The 18,965-nt window shown below is 33.6% G+C and overlaps 1 protein-coding gene across 1 annotated transcript; it reads left to right on the top strand.

Moving 5' to 3' along the window:
• The first annotated feature begins 3,269 nt into the window (after positions 1 to 3,269).
• LOC123655872 (xanthine dehydrogenase) lies at positions 3,270 to 17,808 on the top strand. The gene is made up of 8 exons (XM_045591619.1): positions 3,270 to 3,439; positions 11,318 to 11,472; positions 12,753 to 14,916; positions 15,144 to 15,452; positions 15,536 to 15,873; positions 15,964 to 16,768; positions 16,857 to 17,024; positions 17,640 to 17,808. The coding sequence occupies exons 1-8, from the start codon at positions 3,365 to 3,367 to the stop codon at positions 17,688 to 17,690; spliced, it is 4,065 nt and encodes a 1,354-aa protein (XP_045447575.1). The 5' UTR covers positions 3,270 to 3,364; the 3' UTR covers positions 17,691 to 17,808.
• The last annotated feature ends 1,157 nt before the right edge of the window (positions 17,809 to 18,965 follow it).

The raw sequence follows: 18,965 nt of genomic DNA, 5'->3' as shown, positions 1-18,965 counted from the left end.
TTATTTTTATTCTATATTTTATTTAGCCTCATTAAATTGCACCCTGAAAATGTTTATTAATTAATAAGTTAAAGAAATTAAGAAGGTAAGTTCTGTATAAATCATCCAATCAGCGCGAAAGCATAGTTATAATTTCCAATTATAGGACTTAATATACATTCCTTAGGCCGAATCTCGTGCTGTGTAGTCGGATATGTTTTTTACATAGACTCATAATGTAGGACCATTGCTCTGGTGTAGTTGTGCGTGTGCCGTGTAGGTACATGTTCAACGGCCGTTGTGGGTTCGGTTCCCGCTCGGGATGGCTAAAAGTATTTCTACGAATATTTGTTTGCGGTATTTTTTTTTACTCAATATCCCCTATTCCGTTAATACAAAAACGCACCCTTGTATGTATTCACGACCGCTCTGGTACGTATGCCGTGTCGGCGGTGCCTAAACACTGACGGTCGCGGGTTCGATTCCCACTGGGAGTGGATATTTATGTTTATACAAATATTTATTTCGGGTCTGGTTGTTAGTCCTTGTGGTTCCCCCCACTGTACCTCGAAGAGTACGTTAAGCTGTTGGTGCCGGTTGTTATCATAGACACCTGATAGTAATCGGTACTCATACTAGAAAATGTATCTACCAACCCGCAGCAGCATGGTGGATGAAGCTCTGACCCTTCTTCTATATGGAGAAAGAGGCTAGCCCATTGATTCGAACTGCTTCCAATGCTGTAATTTTGCGTTGCGTTGGGTGTCGTAAGAGGCGACTAAGGGATAACACAGTTCTACTACTACCTTGGAACTTAAAAAGCCAATTGATGGCGGGATAATCATCCAACTGCTGGCTTTCAAATACACAGGCCGAAGACGGGCAGCAGGTCCTCGGTTCGACAAGGCCAGCTCTGCGGTCACCAACCTGCCTGCCCAGAGTGGTGACTACGGGCAAAACACATGAGTTTGCGCCATGATTTTTGGCGTGAATTCAGGGAGGCCTATGTCTAGCAGTGGACTGCAATAGGCTGAAGTGAATTTTGCATTTCATTTTCAATTGGTGAGAACTGTACCTCAAAATTACGTTTAGTTACTATTTTAGTATACCTACTATTTTTGTAGCTTGCAATATTTTGAAAATCACACACAACTGAACTTTAAAAGAGAAAATATTTTTTAATAGGTATATTAGATCATAACACAATTCTGATTTCTTTTACCCGCGTCATTGACCGATGTAAGGATAAAGTTCATTACTTACAATAGTTTTTGCGTGAAAGTTTGTTCATAAAACGTTCATCCATCTTCACAAAATATATAAAAAACTTAGATAAATATTACCCATTAAAGTATAAAAAAGTAAAAAATTACAGTGGAATAGTTACACAGACATATGACGAAATAGAAAGTTTTGTATAAAACTTAATAACAGTTTTTCTACTGGAACATAACAATTATGTTAGACAGCGTTCCTCTTATTGCTCTTAATCCGTAGAGTAGTAATTTGATTCTGCGGATATCTAAGGGAAAACTAAAATAAAAGCCAGTATCGTAATATTAATTAGTTACTTTTTAATTGTTACTAAGCTTTGGTGTAATACTATTGAATATCAACATACTTATTATACTTTCAGTAAGCAGTCAACAAGTATCATTAAAAAATAAACAACAAAACTCTTTTATCCGTATTTACGCAGTCCAGTCTGGATAAAATACGGGCATCAGTTGGGGTAATTATGAACGGTTACCTATCATTACATAATATCATAAATTTACACATTCACATTGTTATACAAATTTACAAATTTCAATTGTCAATTTTTGGTACATCACTACATGAGACATTGTATAGTCTCTTGTTGGGGCACTGATACGCGTCGATTTGATTGTCAATTATTGCCGCATTTTTCTTGACCTTTCTAAAACTTAATTCTCTTGTTAGAGACACAAGAAACTTAGAAAAAACTACTTAGACTTATTTCCTGACTAAAAGCGTTAAACAAATTTTGTGCTATTCATATTGACATTGCATAAGCCTCACAATTTTTTTTTCAAGGCTTGTGTCGCATTTTTCTCTTTTTTAAAGTAAAGCTTTAAAACATACCGAATTTATTCGTTGGATTCAGGTATTTTGACGGACAAAAAAAAAAAAAAAAAAAACAAATGAAAAGTGGCGGGAAACTGTTTTAACTTTTTAATTTTATTTTTTTAAATGTCACCTTTTCATGTTATCAAAAAACCAGCCAGCTACAAACAATACAACCAAAAAGTAAAATCTTTTGAATGAAACTTTTTACTAGATAATTTTTTGCTCGCAAACGAATAAAAACCGACATCAATTACATTGATAAGTAATACAACGTAGGTAGATGGAAGAATAGTCAAGTAGCATTATCAAACATCACTCAAAAGGTCGTCATTAGATCAAATTTAAATGGGACCACAAAACAAGTACCAGCTTTCGATTAAATTAAGAATCATCAAAATCGGTATATCTATTTATTATTTTATTTATTTTGTGCTTTATTGTACACCACAAATATATTACAAACAAAGCATAAAGATAGTTACAGACAGTGAAGTACAATGGGCAGACTTATGGCTAATTTGTCATTTCTTCCAGACAACCCACGTACCAACGTACGAGACAAACCACGTATTACAACGTAGGTTGACGAATAAAAAATAGTCAACTAAATACGTATTAGTAGGTATAACTCGAAAAGTACTTGTCAAATCTCAATTAAATATAAATGGAACAACATGACACGCACTACCTTTCAATTAAAAAAAATCATCGAAATCGGTCCACCGAGTCATAAGTTCATTAAGATAACAGAAATTAAAAAAAATATGTGTAATCGAATTGAGAACCTCCTCCTACTTGGAAGGAAGAAGAAGAAGAAGATCGTTTTAGAATAGTTTTGTTACATGAACAATTTTTTTATAATATTAATACGACTAGGAAATAAAAACAATATTTTAGTTGGGTATTTATAATATTTTTTTGTGTAATAATTTAACTATATAGGTAGATACTTGTATGTGGCGATAATGTAATATCTACCTAACGATATTTTTACTAGTTTCGAAATAAAAGTTGTCTGAGTTAACGCATAAATAATTTTATAAATCATTTCGATCTAAATCTACCTCGTGTTTTTGTCGCAGTTTACAGTTATCAGACAAACATATGATTTTATAATACATGTGACGTCCTATAGCCGCCGGCGCACGACAAGCAAATTATTATTATCGTCGCTCCTAACGGACTACTGTCATAGTTCAGTTCCAATCGAATATCTGTGTAAGGCGGACAAGGTTATATCTGTTGCTTTCACATTTAACGTTTAATATTATCGTTTTATTATTATTATAAAAGCATGGGACTTTTAAATGCCGGTGAAGAGGTAACCGATGTGAGCACTCAGTTAGTTTTCTACGTAAATGGTAAAAAGGTATGTACGTATTTTAAGCGATAAATCAGTGATAATTTGTGGCGTTTTATCAAGTTGGTGTGCTCTCTTCTTGATAAATAAATTAGGTCAAAGTGCACTACTGTCGTCGACTATTAATTGTCAATTATAATGTCATCAATGTTCCAAGTTGGAACTTCCAACTCGAAATTTAATTAGATGAGTTGTTTCAATACGAGTATTTTATGAAATTCTTTTTTAAGCCAAAAACTTAGTTTAGAAATAATAATCGTATGAAGTTAGTATAGAACAAATTAACGAATACCATTTTTAACCGACACCAAAAAAGGGGAAAGTTCTCAACTAGACTAATTTTTTTGTGTATAGTCTCAGAAATTTTGATTGGGGGAACCGATTTTGATGACTTTTTTATTCGAAAGATGTCGCGTGTCATGTGGTCACATTTAAATTGTATCGGGATCTGACTAACACTTTTTGAGACATAGTCATGCGTATTTACTTGACCATTTTTTCGTTGACCATCGTTTTATTAGACCTCATAACTTTTTATTGGGTGGGCTGATTTGAATGATTATTTTTTAATCGATTTTTTATTTGACAAGCACAAGGCGGTGCTTGTCGCATAGTCTCGTTTAAATTTCATCAAAATCTGATAAATAATTTTTGAGTAATCTTTGATAACGCGTATTTATTTGATTATTTTTTCGTCTACCTACCTACGTTGTATTACGTGTCGATGTAATTGAAGTCGTTTTTTTTTGGTTTGCGAGCAAATACAATTGTGTATTGTATAGTTATAATTTTAATTTATTTAATGCAATTTCGCGATTAATTGCATTGAGTGATTCATTTTAAATATATTTCGCATCGCATTCAGCCTGTAACATCGCACCGCTGGGCATATGCCTTTTTCTTCATGTAGGAGAAATATGTCTATAAATATATATAGTACTAATAGTACTCATTATATATTTATATTCATAAAACATTGAAATGAAGTTGAAGGTCAATGCTCATTATCCGTGCGAATAACTACTTATATTTAGCGCTTCAACTCTCGAACCTACGGTAATTTATTAAAACTGATCATTGAATTTGCTTTTATTTGCAAATTTACAGGTTTATTTGTATGTAAACAATGTGACAAAATCGACGCAATTATGCTAATGTAACTTTCTGAAAATGTGTGAAATAAAATTATCGTAAAATAAATTGTTTAACCGGTTGCTGATAAATTTTATCAACAAGATATAAAACAGGCTCTTTAGAGCCTTGATAAGAGTAACTGTTGAGTTGCTTTTCGATTTTTCTCTTCAAAATCTACATTCCGAATCCATGGTAGCTTCACTTTTAACTGTAATTAATTAAAAACTAATATAATTTCAATTTGAAATATTATGATTCAAAAGTGTATAAGCTTACTCGAATAAAGAAATTTTTGATTTCGATTATTTATTGATAATTCTGTACAAAAAAATTATGTGACTTCAAAATTACTTAAGACTGCACAAAACTAATTATTTTAAAAGTTATTGGATGTGGAATAACTAAACTATGTGTTGACTGTAAATCAACGTAAGCGTAGAAAAATGAAATTTTTATTTTTCAATTAAAACTATATTATTTCACTATGAATAAATTTTCTATTCATATTTATTAATTAAAAGAAATGTATATATATATATATATATATATATACATATATATGTATGTATATATATACTAGTGAACCGCCTCGGTTTCGCACGGTTGCCAAAACTATCAGTATTCCTTTACTATATTATGCATTTATTATACATGTAATCCTTCACCTGAAATCACTCTATTCACTAAAGAAAACCGCATCAAAATCCGTAACGTAGTTTTAAAGATCTAAACATACAGACAGCGAGCAGCGACTTTGTTCTACTTACATCCAAAAAAGGAGGAGGTTCTCAATTCGACTGTATTTTTTTAAAATAATTAAATAACATAATACCAGTCATTTAAAAGTAAACGTCCGGGAGTTGTTATTTACATTATGAAGCTTATGTACAATGGAGGATACCAAATTTTCGGATGGCAGTGTAATGCAGCTATGTGACTATGTTGACGAAGCTGAGAGTGTAGACGTATTAGCAATAAAGGAAGAATATACACAACAGATGAATTTAAATAACAATATTGAAAGTAATACGAATAAACGTGTACGATTAGAGGATATTGAGGATAATGATGAAGAATGGATACAAGTTTCAAAGAGTAGGGCGAAAAGAAGATTGATCGAAGATATACAGTTAAGTGTTACATGCAAGGACAAGTTACCGAAACAATTCGCTTTGGCTAAGCTATTAAAAGCCCAAAAAAATATCTGGCATTATGAAAATTAAATACATCAATGCATTTAAAATTCTAGTAACTTTTGACTCGGAAGATTCAGCAAATAAGTTTTTGAGTTGCGACGGACTTAGAATTAAGGGTTGGAAGAGTCAAAAAAGATAGGAGGTGGGGACTTCTTATGGGATAGTTAAAGACATCGACTTAGATTTATCGGAGAAAGATCTGTTGCATTATTTACGAAGTGATATCGAAATTGTATCGGTTAAGAGGCTTACTCGTAGAAATAGTAACGACTGAACGCCCAGTGAATTTATCAGAGTTGGGTTTAAAGGCTTTTCTTTACTTTAACACATATTTGTATTGGATTTGACAATTAAAGTTGAACCCTTTCATATTTCCGGTCACTCAATGTTCCAACTGTTGGAGATATGAACATACAAAAACCTTATGCCTATCTAATAAAATCGTATGCCCAAAGTGCAATGGCAATCATGAAAATTGCGGAGTTACTACATTCAAATGTGTCAACTGTGGTGGAAATCATTTGGCCCTGTCAAAATCGTGTCAAATATATAAAAAGGAAAAAAATCAGAGAGCTCATATCTGAATTTAATGTTACGTATAGAAAGGCGTTGTTACTATATGTGCCTATACTATACTATACTATACTATACTATCCTATACTCCTCAACGAATCTCAACAAATGGTAACCCTAATGCTAATTTAGAGAAAGTTGATGTAAATGAACCTTTGATTACTACGCGACCTACTTTTGCTGAGGCAGTGGTATCGGGCCCTTTTACGAAAATAAAAAAAAAATCCCAAAAAAGAGCGCCAAAAATAAATACTAAGAAGCATACTGGACAAGATTTAATAGAGGAAGTCACGCTTATAGAAGTTTCTCAGGATACGAACACAGAAGAAGAGGTAAAAGGTTTTCACTTTTCAGAATTAGACGAAGAGACTCATCACGAACCTGAAACTGAAGAGCGTCCAGTGTCCTTGGTTGAGCTCATCCAGAAAATTCGTAAGATTTTTATTTTAAAGAAATTGAGCGTTTTTTCTAAAATTAAAAAGTCTTTACAAGTTATAGTAGACTGAGTTTTTTTTTTGTTTCCAAAAGTGTGTGAAATGTATCAGATTTTTTCAAAAATATATCTTTATTTATAAATGGATAGTAGTTTTGTTTAATGATTATTAGATAGTAGTTCTGTTTAACGAAATTGGAACTTTCTCATAGAAAGACGTATTCATATTATTGTAGATAATGCAAACTTTGTTAGGACTTGCAGTCGTGGCCTTGCACAAGGCGACCCACTTGACAATGGGTCAACAATGGGTCGCTTTTTTTGAATGTAATCTCTATTGATATATGCAAACGCATTAACTCAGCAATGATTATGCAATACGCGGATGACTTTGTTTTGTTTAGTTCAGGAAACGATATTTTACAAGCCTCGACCAACTTACAGTCTGACTTCGACTTATTATGTAATTTTTTGTCCAATATTGGTTTGAATCTGTCTCCATCCAAGAGCAAGGTTTATATATTTAAAAAACGGCCATTTAGAGGTGCGGTTGAACTTAAAGTAAACAATGTAATTCTGAGTACAGTGGCGAGCGTTAAGTATTTAGGGTTATGGCTTGACCCTTCTCTTAGATGGGGTAAACATGTGAGCGAGACTAAAGATAAATGCATACAATTATTAAATATGTGTAAAATTTTAGCTGGTTCGGGTTGGGGAATACATCCCAAGCACCTTCGTAGGATATATATTTCAATCATCCGCAGTCGTATGGATTTTATATAATGATAGTGCCCAGTCAAAAACGTTGTTTGGAATTGTGTAAGGAATACTTTGATGAAAGGTCTACCAAAAAGGATATTTGGTATAAAACCATACAGCCTGAACCGATGAGTTCTCCTTGGATCAGCAATACTTTAAGCAGATTGGATATAGCCTTAAGAATGCGCTCCGGACACATTCCGTTAAACAAGTTTGCTTTTTTGATTGTGAGGAATGTGATAAAATTGAAGACGTTTGTCATATTGTTATGGAATGTACCTGGAATGAACCATTACGGAATGATATATTTATGTCTAATAATATTATAAGAGAAGTCGGTGGAATAAACTGCGTCTTGGTCATTCCCTTTATCCAAGGAGGCTAGCGCTCTGTATGAACTGGTTAGACGGGGTTTGAGAGTAAGATGAGCGGTCATCTTCTCTCAAGACCAGTTTCTAGTTTAGGAAGACGTATAGTGTCATAGTCGCTTCTTTTGTGACCAAGCTCTTTAAAATAAAGATTTAAAAAAAACTCTTGTGTAGGTATGTGTATTACGCGCTTAAATGTCGTCGGTTTTCGGGTTCTATTTCTATTCGGTTCGGGTAATATTTCTTTGCAGTTTGAGTCTCTGTTCTTGTAAGTCACCTAACCAGGCCTCAGGGAGCTGGTTAAGCTGTAGGCGGTCCCAGTTGTTATCACATATACCTGACAGCGATCGTTACTCATACATAGTAGGGGTATATACGCTTCGATGCGCCAACCCGCAGTGGAGCAGCGTGGTGGATTAAGCTACGATCCTTCTCCTACATGGAGAAAAAGGCCATGCCCAGCATTGTATTGTTACAGGTTAAATCGTAAATAACACGTACAACATATAAATACTCAAAGTTTTACCCAGAGGGTGCGAAAAGGAGCTTATTAATGAAATTGCTTTGGTCTGCTTAGTTTTTTTGATACGGAGCTGCTCGATAGCGATAAGAGGCAGGTATTTATCATAAAGATAAAGTAAAAGGTGTATTATGGAAATAGATAAAATTGGAGTGTCTGTTAGTAATATTGAAATAACCACTTTTTACTAGATGCATATGGATGTATACACGGCACATATACCAAAATAACACTTTTGTCTGTCTGTTTGTTCCGGCTAATCTCTGAAACGGCTTGACCTATTTTGACGGGATTTTCACTGGCAGATAGGCGATGTAATAAGGAGTAACATAGGCTACTTTTATTTTAGAAATTTATTGATTTTTAACTCTACGAAATGAAAAATAACTTTTTTTGTTTAATTCTGTCTGTAAATTTCCATAAAACCTGTTTTCTAACGATTTCGTCGTTTTTGTTCTATTTTAAATTAATTGATTAAAGAAGCCCTTAATGCGCGAGGCCGAATTGCTCTTGACCTATTTTTTCTTAAACATGAACCAAACAGTTATTTCATTTTTTCGGTTCTAACTTTTTATCTTTTTTCTCTTTAGTTAAATATATAATAGATATATCATATATATATATATAATAGATATATATAATAGATATATATAATAGATATATCAAAAAAGTCAAACGTCAATTACATCTGGATCATTTGGTATAAGGTCAAGGTACCTATAAAGAATTACGTACGTAGTATGCTACTGATCGGCAGAGACAAGTGGCGATTAACCTAATTTAAAACAATATTTACATTTCTGTTTTAATAATTGCTAGTGTATGATTAACGCAAGAAATATTAATCATAATTGTAAGGTAGCTACTGACACGTGTTGAATATACTTACTAGACACCCCGTGGTGTAAACCGGGTTTAAATTTTGCTCGTCTCATAGGCAAATGAGTCGGATGAGGTTGTGCTCTTCGGTCGCCTTACAAAAATCAAATCTATTTATATATATTATATAAATGTTATGGAAAAATACTAGTTTCAACACATCATATTTTTAAGACATTTTGTTTTTTAAATAAAATAAAAAATGTTTAAAAAATCATTCCGTGGACGTCCGACAGTTAAATGTATGTATGAAAACCGTTTGGTCACGATATCTGCCGAAAACCTTAACTAATCAAGTCCATTTATTTTTTATACGCTTCAGTATGATTTAAAACTAACGCGATCTTTTCGAAGATCACGGCCTAATTCAATGTAGTTTATTTATAATTAGCAATAAACTAAAAAGATTTGTTATAAGTTAGCAAAAAAGCAATCAAAATCAATTCAACTGTAATAATTGTGTTTGCTCGCAAACGAAAAAAAAACCGACTTCAATTACATCGACGAGTAATACAACGTAGATCGATGAAAAAATAGTCAAGTAACAACGCATTATCAAAGATTACTCAAAAAGTAGTTATCAGATCTCGATGAAATTTAAATGTGACCACATGATAAACATCGGCTTTCGATTAAATTAAAAATCATTAAAATCGGTACACCTAATAAAAAGTTATTGCGGATTTTCAAGAAGTTCCCTCGATTTCTCTGGGATCCCATCATCAGATCCTGGTTTCCTTATCATGGTACTAAACTTGGGATAGCTCCTTTCCATCAAAAAAGAATTATCAAAATCGGTACATCCAGTAGAAAGTTATGCGGTATAATACAACGTAGGTCGACGAAAAAAGCGTCAAGTAAAAACGCATTATTAGATATAGCTCGAAAAGTAGTTGTTAGATCTCAAATAAATTTAAATGGGACCAATTGGCACACATCACCTTTCGATTAAAAGAAAATTTGTCGAAATCGCTCCACCCAGTCAAAAGTTCTGATGTAACATACATAAAAAAAAAAAAAAAATACAGTCGAATTGAGAACCTCCTCCTGTTTTGGAAGTCGGTTAAAAAACGAGATTATGAGGCGTGCACTTTTGGATTTTCCAAACTTTTTTGGATATTATTCCGTTACCATATTTAATTAGTAAAATAACATTATATATATTATATATATAATATACGGTCGAATTGAGTAACCTCCTCCTTTTTTGAAGTCGGTTAAAAATAGGTTTATTATTAATTATTGAAATTCAAATTAAAAGTAAATTTGGCTTTAATTTTAATAACAGTAAAATTTAAAGCAGGTGAAGGAAAAATGAAGACGTTTTTTTCCATTTCCTTTCTATCTGCTTATATTTTTTAATTATTCTATTAAAACGGCCATACACATTTTTATAAATTAACTTATTATAACTTTTAGATAGTGTATGTAGTGCTTTGACGAAAACATTTATTAAAAATGAAAAATTCCTCGACTGCGCAGCGCAGAGTTTAACAAAGTATATACTAACTTTTTCCTTTTTAACATTTTATTATGATATGGTAGTATTGCATCAGTCTAGAGAACGAAGACCCTACACACAAGTCTGTTTGCAACGAAAAAATATCAACAGTGACCCTTAGATAAGTCACTCTGGCCCCGAGTTGATGCAATCAAAACAATTAAATATTTTAAAGTATCTAAGGTACAATTTGTAACAAAATAAGTAAAAGGTTATAATTATAGTCGAATAAGTTTATCGTTATGACTATTTACCTAACTTTACTACTTGTTTATCATTTTAAGCATCGAATTTTCAAATTATTATTAATTTTTAGTAACTTAGGTAGACAAAGTATTTATTGAATGCTACGAATTTATCATACATTCAAGTTAATTAAACACTGTTTACCTTAATTGTGTAATCTAATTTTCATTCAAAGTCACTTTGTTAAACGAAAAATTGGTTTTTAATCCTACTTGTCAAGTTTGAGAGGTATATCGTTAATATTAAGCAAATATTATCTTTTTGTTTAAATGTAACAGGTAATAGAAACAAATCCTGATCCCGAATGGACACTACTATGGTATTTGCGAAGAAAGTTGCGCCTCACTGGTACCAAGTTAGGATGCGCAGAAGGCGGGTGCGGCGCATGTACTGTTATGATCTCTAAATATGACCGCAAAGAGAAGAAATTAATGTATCCTTTTTATATAATAAATATAATATGAATAATAACTTTATTTGGAATACATTGGAAAGAAGTACATACATTCCCCTATACGTTTTTGCCACAATATTACTCGTGGATCTAATTTACTCCTCTTCTAAATAGTTTTAATGTATTAAATATGAAGTCGTATTTGATCTGAGAGCATAACAGGCCATTATACTTGGTACAGAAACTGAGGTGGCTAAATACATCTGACACCGATAATTATCGGCTAGTTTTTTTTTAGCATTTAAAGGTAGTTTTCACTTTGAAGATTCCAAACGTTGTAACGACATCCTATCTTCCATTAGATTTGCTGCAATTCGCTCGAAATTTCGAAATTTTAGTGAAAAAAGGCTCCCTGAGCAGCAAAAATTAGAATCAAATTAGAAAAAAGTGAAGCTATCAATATATTGATATAGTCAACTGTAGAATTTTATCAGACACTTCGGTATAAAACATTCATGCTCATGTCATGAGTTGTATTAACTATGATTTTATTATAAGCGTACAGTGTGTCTCACTTAATTTATTATTCCTGTTTTTATTTGTTACTATAGTCATATGCTTCTTTGATGTTGCATATAATTTGGTGTATTATTTTTAAATGTAAATTTTACATTCTGTGCTGGCAGCATTTGTAATGGTGCGAACTCATAAAAGTCTATAAGCTTTTCACCAGAAATTTTTCTATAATCTCTACAAATGAGACTTTAAGAAATATATATTTCTAAAAAAATAAACGTTTTTATAATAATTATTATTGTAAACGTATAATTTTAACACATCTTATATAAAATCGATCATTTAGTACCTGAACTTTATTTGCTCTAATTTTTTAACATTAGAAAGTATTACGCTTTTACAGTGGTAACGCATATCTATTACATCATTATCATTATCATTACAGCCTATACAGTCCACTGCTGGACATAGGCCTCCACAAGTTTACGCCAAAAATAACGTGAACTCATGTGTTTTGCCCATAGTCACCACGCTGGGCAGGCGGGTTGGTGACCGCAGTACTGGCTTTGTCGCACCGAAGACGCTGCTGCCCGTCTTCGGCCTGTGTATTTCAAAGCCAGCAGTTGGTTATCCCGCCATCGGTCGGTTTCTTAAGTTCCAAGGTGGTTGCAGAACCTTGTTATCCCTTAGTCGCCTCTTACGACACCCACGGGAAGAGAGGGGGTGGCTAAATTCTTTAGTGCCGTAGCCACACAGCACAGTATTAAAAAAAAAACGTAGTAATGTTTCTTATTAAAAATCAGACATTTAGCCGTAAATGCCTGTCTAGCGCCAGTATGCGCCATGCATGGCTTAGCGGTAACAACAGTAGAAGGTATAGGTTCAACTAAAACAAAACTTCATCCAGTTCAGGAAAGACTTGCTAAGGCACATGGTTCACAGTGTGGGTTTTGTACTCCAGGAATTGTAATGTCCATGTACAGTTTACTTAGAAGTTGTAAAAAGATAAAATACTCAGATATGGAAGTAGCGTTACAAGGCAATTTGTGTAGATGTACAGGTTATCGAGCTATAATAGAAGGGTACAAGACGTTTATTGAAGATTGGGAAACAAATCGTCCAACAAATGGCAACTCGTATCAATCTAGTAAAGGGTTATGTGCAATGGGTAAAGATTGTTGCAAGAATAAGACTGATAATAGCGAAACGGAATCTTTATTTGAAAAATCTTCATTTTTGCCTTACGATCCAAGTCAAGAACCTATATTTCCACCAGAATTAAAAATGTCGTCAATTTATGATGAACAATATTTGGTATATAAAGGAAATCAATGTGTCTGGTACAGACCAACAACACTTGAAACGTTATTAAAATTAAAAGATCAACATCCAGATGCAAAAATAGTTGTAGGAAATACAGAAGTAGGCGTAGAAGTAAAGTTTAAACATCTTGTTTATCCGGTAATAATTATGCCTAATTGTATCTCGGAGATGAATACAGTGTTAGAAACAGAAACAGGGCTTTTAGTTGGGGCAGCCGTTACTTTGGAATGTATGGAAAATGTTTTTAAGAAATATATAGAGAGCTTACCCAAGTATAAGACAAGGACACTAAAAACAATAACAGACATGTTAAACTGGTTTGCTGGTAAACAAATAAGAAATGTTGCAGGAATTGGAGGAAACATAATGACAGGAAGTCCTATATCAGATTTAAGTCCAATTTTTATGTCTTTGAAGGTAAAACTCAACCTACTAAGTCTTGAGAATGGCTCTCGATCAGTACTAATGGATGAATCTTTCTTTACTGGATACAGAAAAAATATTGTTAAATCGAATGAAATTTTAGTTTCGATCGAAATTCCGTATTCAAGTCGATACCAGTTTGTTAAGGCATATAAACAAGCAAAGCGACGAGAAGATGATATTTCAATAGTAACTGCTGCAGTTAATGTCGAATTCGAAAGTAATACAAATATTATTAAAAACATTAATTTAGCCTTCGGTGGAATGGCACCGGTAACTAAGTTAGCGACAAAATCTAGTCAAGCTTTAATAGGTTTAAAATGGTCAGAAGAAATGGTTGATAAAGCTTTTACGCATTTGTTAGATGAATTACCGTTACATCCTTCTGCACCTGGCGGTAATATACTATATAGACGAGCATTAACTATGAGTTTATTCCTTAAAGCTTATTTAGCAATAGCAAAAGATATGTCGGAGAATTATATACATGAAGATCTTATACCACAATATCACAGCAGTGGCGCGGAACAATTTCATGGGAACATACCAAAAAGTTCCCAATATTTTGAACTGATTGGCGATAAAGAAACAAAAAGTGATACTGTCGGTAGACCTATAACTCACGTGTCTGCACTGAAACAGGTAACAGGTGAAGCTATTTATTGTGATGATATACCCATAGCAGAAGGTGAATTATATTTAGCATTTGTTCTTAGTTCAAAACCTCATGCCAAATTGGTATCAGTAAATCCAGACGAAGCGCTAAAACAACCAGGCGTTGTAGCATATTTTTCGGCTAAAGATTTGACGAAAGAACAAAACACTATAGGCCCTATAATTCATGATGAAGAGTTATTTGCAAGTGAAAAAGTAATCAGTCAAGGTCAAACCATTGGTGTCATCGTAGCTAAAGACCAGCAAATAGCCCAGGCTGCAGCAAGAAAAGTCAAAATCGAATATGAAGAATTACAACCAGTTATAATTTCTATAGAGGATGCCATAAAACACAATTCTTTTTATAAACAATATCCAAAAACCATACGTAGGGGGAATGTGAAGTCTGTTTTTGAAGATGCAAATTATATAGTAATTGAAGGAGAGTGTAGAATGGGTGGACAAGAACATTTTTATTTTGAAACAAATGCTTCGTTTGCAATTCCAAAAAAAGAAGATAACGAATTGGAGATATTTTGTTCCAGTCAACATCCTTCAGAAATTGCGGTAATTTTTTTAATTAGTATTTTAAAGGAAACCATTTTATATTCTTAAAGATCTTAAGAGATGTTAGAATTAACGGCTTAATTATTTATAACTAAAATTAAGTATGACTATGGTTTGATAAAAGTAGGGTATGAATTTTGTAAATATATAACTATATTAATCTTAAGATAATATTCTAAATTTATTTTAGAAGGAGAAAGTAACAAGAATCTTAATTTTTATTTTAGAAATTAATTAGTCATATACTCCATGTACCGATGAACAGAATAGTAGCACGGGTAAAACGCATGGGAGGTGGATTTGGCGGTAAAGAATCGAGAAGTTTCCTAGTTGCTTTACCAGTAGCTTTAGCTGCCCATAAACTACAACGCCCAGTGCGGTGTATGCTTGATCGAGATGAAGACATGCAAATGACAGGAACGAGGCATCCTTTCTTAGTGAGATATAAAGTAGCAGTAACTAAAGAAGGAAAGATAATGGCAGCAGAAGTTAATATATATAGCAATGGAGGATATTCTATTGATCTTTCTGGACCAGTAAGTGCTAGTAGCCAATATTAGTACCTAAGTATATTGTTTTAAACATTTAAATTAATTATTATATATATGGTTTACTACAGGTTGTCGAAAGAGCGATGTTTCACTTCGAAAATTCTTATTACATACCCAATTGTGAGGTAACTGGGCACGTTTGTAAGACAAATTTGCCTTCTAACACAGCTTTCCGAGGTTTTGGTGGTCCACAAGGGATGTTTGGTGCTGAAAATATGATTTGGGACATAGCTAATACTTTAAATAAAACTGCAGAGGAAATTAGAAATATTAACTTATATCAAGAAAATATGACAACGCACTATGGGCAGGTTCTATCGCACTGTACATTGCAAAGGTGTTGGGATGAGTGTGTAGCTAAAAGTGATTTTGCACAAAGAAAAACAAATATTGAGAACTTTAACAAGTAACGTACAATGTTTGAATTTATTGTTTGAACCAATATTTGCTTTTTTGATGTAAAAATATTCTTATTAAAATATAATTCTAATTTTAGGCAACACCGTTGGCGCAAGCGAGGTATATCGGTAATTCCTACAAAGTTTGGGATAGCTTTTACAGAGAAATTGCTAAATCAAGCCGGTGCTTTAGTATTGATCTACACTGATGGTTCAGTTCTTGTATCCCACGGCGGAACAGAAATGGGTCAGGGATTACATACCAAAATGATTCAAGTTGCTTCTCGTGCTCTTGGGATCGATATTTCGAAAATTCATATAAGCGAAACATCTACTGACAAAGTGCCAAATACATCTGCTACAGCTGCCAGCGCCGGATCTGATCTTAATGGTATGGCTGTTCTGGAGGCTTGTGAAACATTAATGAAACGACTTCAGCCATATATAAATAAAAACCCTGATGGGAAATGGGAAGACTGGGTTTCTGCAGCTTATGTAGACCGAGTAAGTTTATCAGCTACAGGATTTTACGCCACTCCAGATATAGGTTATGATTTTAAAAATAATGTCGGAAAACCTTTCAATTATTATACGTTTGGGGCTGCATGCACCGAAGTTGAAATAGATTGTCTGAGCGGTGATCATCAAGTTATTAGAACCGATATAGTTATGGATTTAGGAGAAAGTTTAAATCCTGCTATAGATATTGGTCAAATAGAAGGAGGTTTTATCCAAGGATATGGGTTGTTTACAATGGAAGAACTCATCTATTCTCCAACAGGGACATTATATTCACGAGGGCCTGGTGCTTACAAAATACCAGGTTTTGGAGATATACCCCAAGAATTTAACGTTTCCTTACTAAAAGGCGCTCCTAACCCGAGAGCAGTATATTCTTCAAAAGTAAGTTTAAAAAAATTTTGATTCAATATTTTGATCAGATTTATTTAAGTACACTTAAAGGCTAACATACCTTTGTGCTGTTTCGTAGGCTGTCGGTGAGCCTCCATTGTTCCTTGCGAGCTCGGTGTTTTTTGCAATAAAAGAAGCTATTCGAGCAGCACGTAAGGACGCCGGTGTATCGCTTAATTTCTACCTCGAGTCTCCCGCTACTTCGGCACGTATACGCATGGCATGTGAAGATCACATAACAGAAAAGGTAAACTCTTCGATTCTTTATTGAAGTAAAACTTATTTGCGCGCGCTTGAGTTGGGGAGTAAGCTGGTGAATGTGAGACGAGAGCATTACAGAATGTGAGATTGTGCGAAAAGAACGGAAGTTGAAAGTGAGACATAAATTAGTGAATATAGAAAGTTTTACTTCAGTCGTGCGGTCTAAAGCACATTCATTTTTTTAGTAAAAGATATTTACGCACGCTTGACTTGGGAATTAAGCTGGTGAATGCGTGACTAGTGTTACGATGTGTAATCGGGCGATGCAAACGGAGCGAGAGAGAGGTGCGAGCAAACATTTTCTTTCTCTCGCGCTCCCATAGCTAGTTACGGTTCGTATATCTAAGAGACAGTGCAGGCCTATTGTGCCGAAGCTTTACTCCAGTCTTGTGGTCTAAAGCAAACTCGTATTTCTTTATATTATTAATAATATTAATAATAATAAGCGTTTATTTCAGACGTGTACATTCATTGTGTATTAGTGTGTTGGTAACAATATTTACTTATAATCTATGTTAGTTATTGTTAGTAAGATGATAATAAAATAAAATAATCATTTAATAATTATTGACGTCCAAACATTTTTTCTCATCTGTTTCAGATTCCTCGACCAGAGCCAGGAAGTTTCGTACCGTGGAACGTTGTACCTTAATGTTTGCGATGTTTTATTTGACCTAAATAATAAGCAGAAACGGAAGTAGCTTATACCCATTTTTGTTTAAGATTGTGGTTTATACTAGTATTTTAGATTAATAAAAAAAATACTCTAATATTTGTATCTATACAGGCTATATTAATTAAGTTGAAAATAAATAATTAACGACGATGTTTGTTTTTGACTAAATTTATTCAACTTTTAACTGAGGTGGGGCAAAGCAGGAAATTTCCTGCTCAAATATGGAGCAGTCCGACAGGGGAAGTACCTCGACCATAAAGAAGATCACATCTAAATAATACTAATTTCAAATAGTGGTGTGTTCCTGCTGGTGAGAAAGGTGACCAGAGAGGACTCGGGGATAAGGTCGGAAACGCGTTTGCAATGCTTCTGGTGTTGCAGACGTCTAAAAGCTAGGGTAACTGCTTATCATCAGGTGAGCCGTACGCTTGTTTGCCGATCTAGTTATATTACAATATATATATATATAATAAGTACAATTTCCCATAATTCCTAAATCAAATAAGTATTTAATTAATTACTATATTAAAATTTTTATTTACATACCTGTTTTTATTTACATACCTGTATAAAGATAAAAAAGTAGTTAAAAGTGACAAAATTTGTTAAATCAATCTATTCAAATAAAATACTTCAAATTGTAACATTTACTGAATAATGTAGGCACAAATCATTTAGAGAAATCAAAGCTTTGACATAGTGCATAGTGCTTTGATATTGTACATTGATCTTTGGAAAGAAAGAGTATCAGCCTATAATATCTCACTGCTGGGCATAGAACTCTTTCCCCATTTAGAAGAAGGATCAGAGCTTATTCCACCACGCTGCTCCACTGCCGGCGGGTTTCCTACTATGAGTAGCGATCGCTATCAAGTGATTCAGGTGATAGACACCTTAATGTGCTCTCCAAGGCACGGTGGGGAGTCCTACAAGTACTAATAACCAGACCGGAAATAAATATTTGTATAAACACAAATATCCACTCCGAGCGGGAATCGAACCCACGATCGTCGGTGTTTAGGCACCACCGACACGGCACACGTACACGACACGATTATACGAGAGCGAAAGAGACAATCGGCTAGTTTCAGCTTTGAAGAGAAGTCGAAGAAGCATATCTTTGGCGCACACCATGTATGTGACGCTTATCAATTGTTGTTCAAGTGCAATAGTGCAGTTGGGTCCAGTTCAAAAAAAATAAATATATATATATATAGAGTTGTTAATACCCCAAAATTGTAATAATTTTAA

This window comes from Melitaea cinxia, chromosome 8 (assembly GCF_905220565.1).
Source record: "Melitaea cinxia chromosome 8, ilMelCinx1.1, whole genome shotgun sequence".
Taxonomy (NCBI): domain Eukaryota; kingdom Metazoa; phylum Arthropoda; class Insecta; order Lepidoptera; family Nymphalidae; genus Melitaea; species Melitaea cinxia.
This window is presented reverse-complemented; position numbering and strand designations above follow the sequence as displayed.

Excerpts from the sequence above, each read along its gene's own strand:
- LOC123655872 (XM_045591619.1), top strand. The coding sequence starts at position 3,365 with ATGGGACTTTTAAATGCCGGTGAAGAGGTAACCGATGTGAGCACTCAG. Across the intron at positions 16,769-16,856 it reads GAGCAGTATATTCTTCAAAA|GCTGTCGGTGAGCCTCCATT; the intron begins GTAAGTTTAAAA and ends GCTGTTTCGTAG. Across the intron at positions 17,025-17,639 it reads AAGATCACATAACAGAAAAG|ATTCCTCGACCAGAGCCAGG; the intron begins GTAAACTCTTCG and ends CATCTGTTTCAG.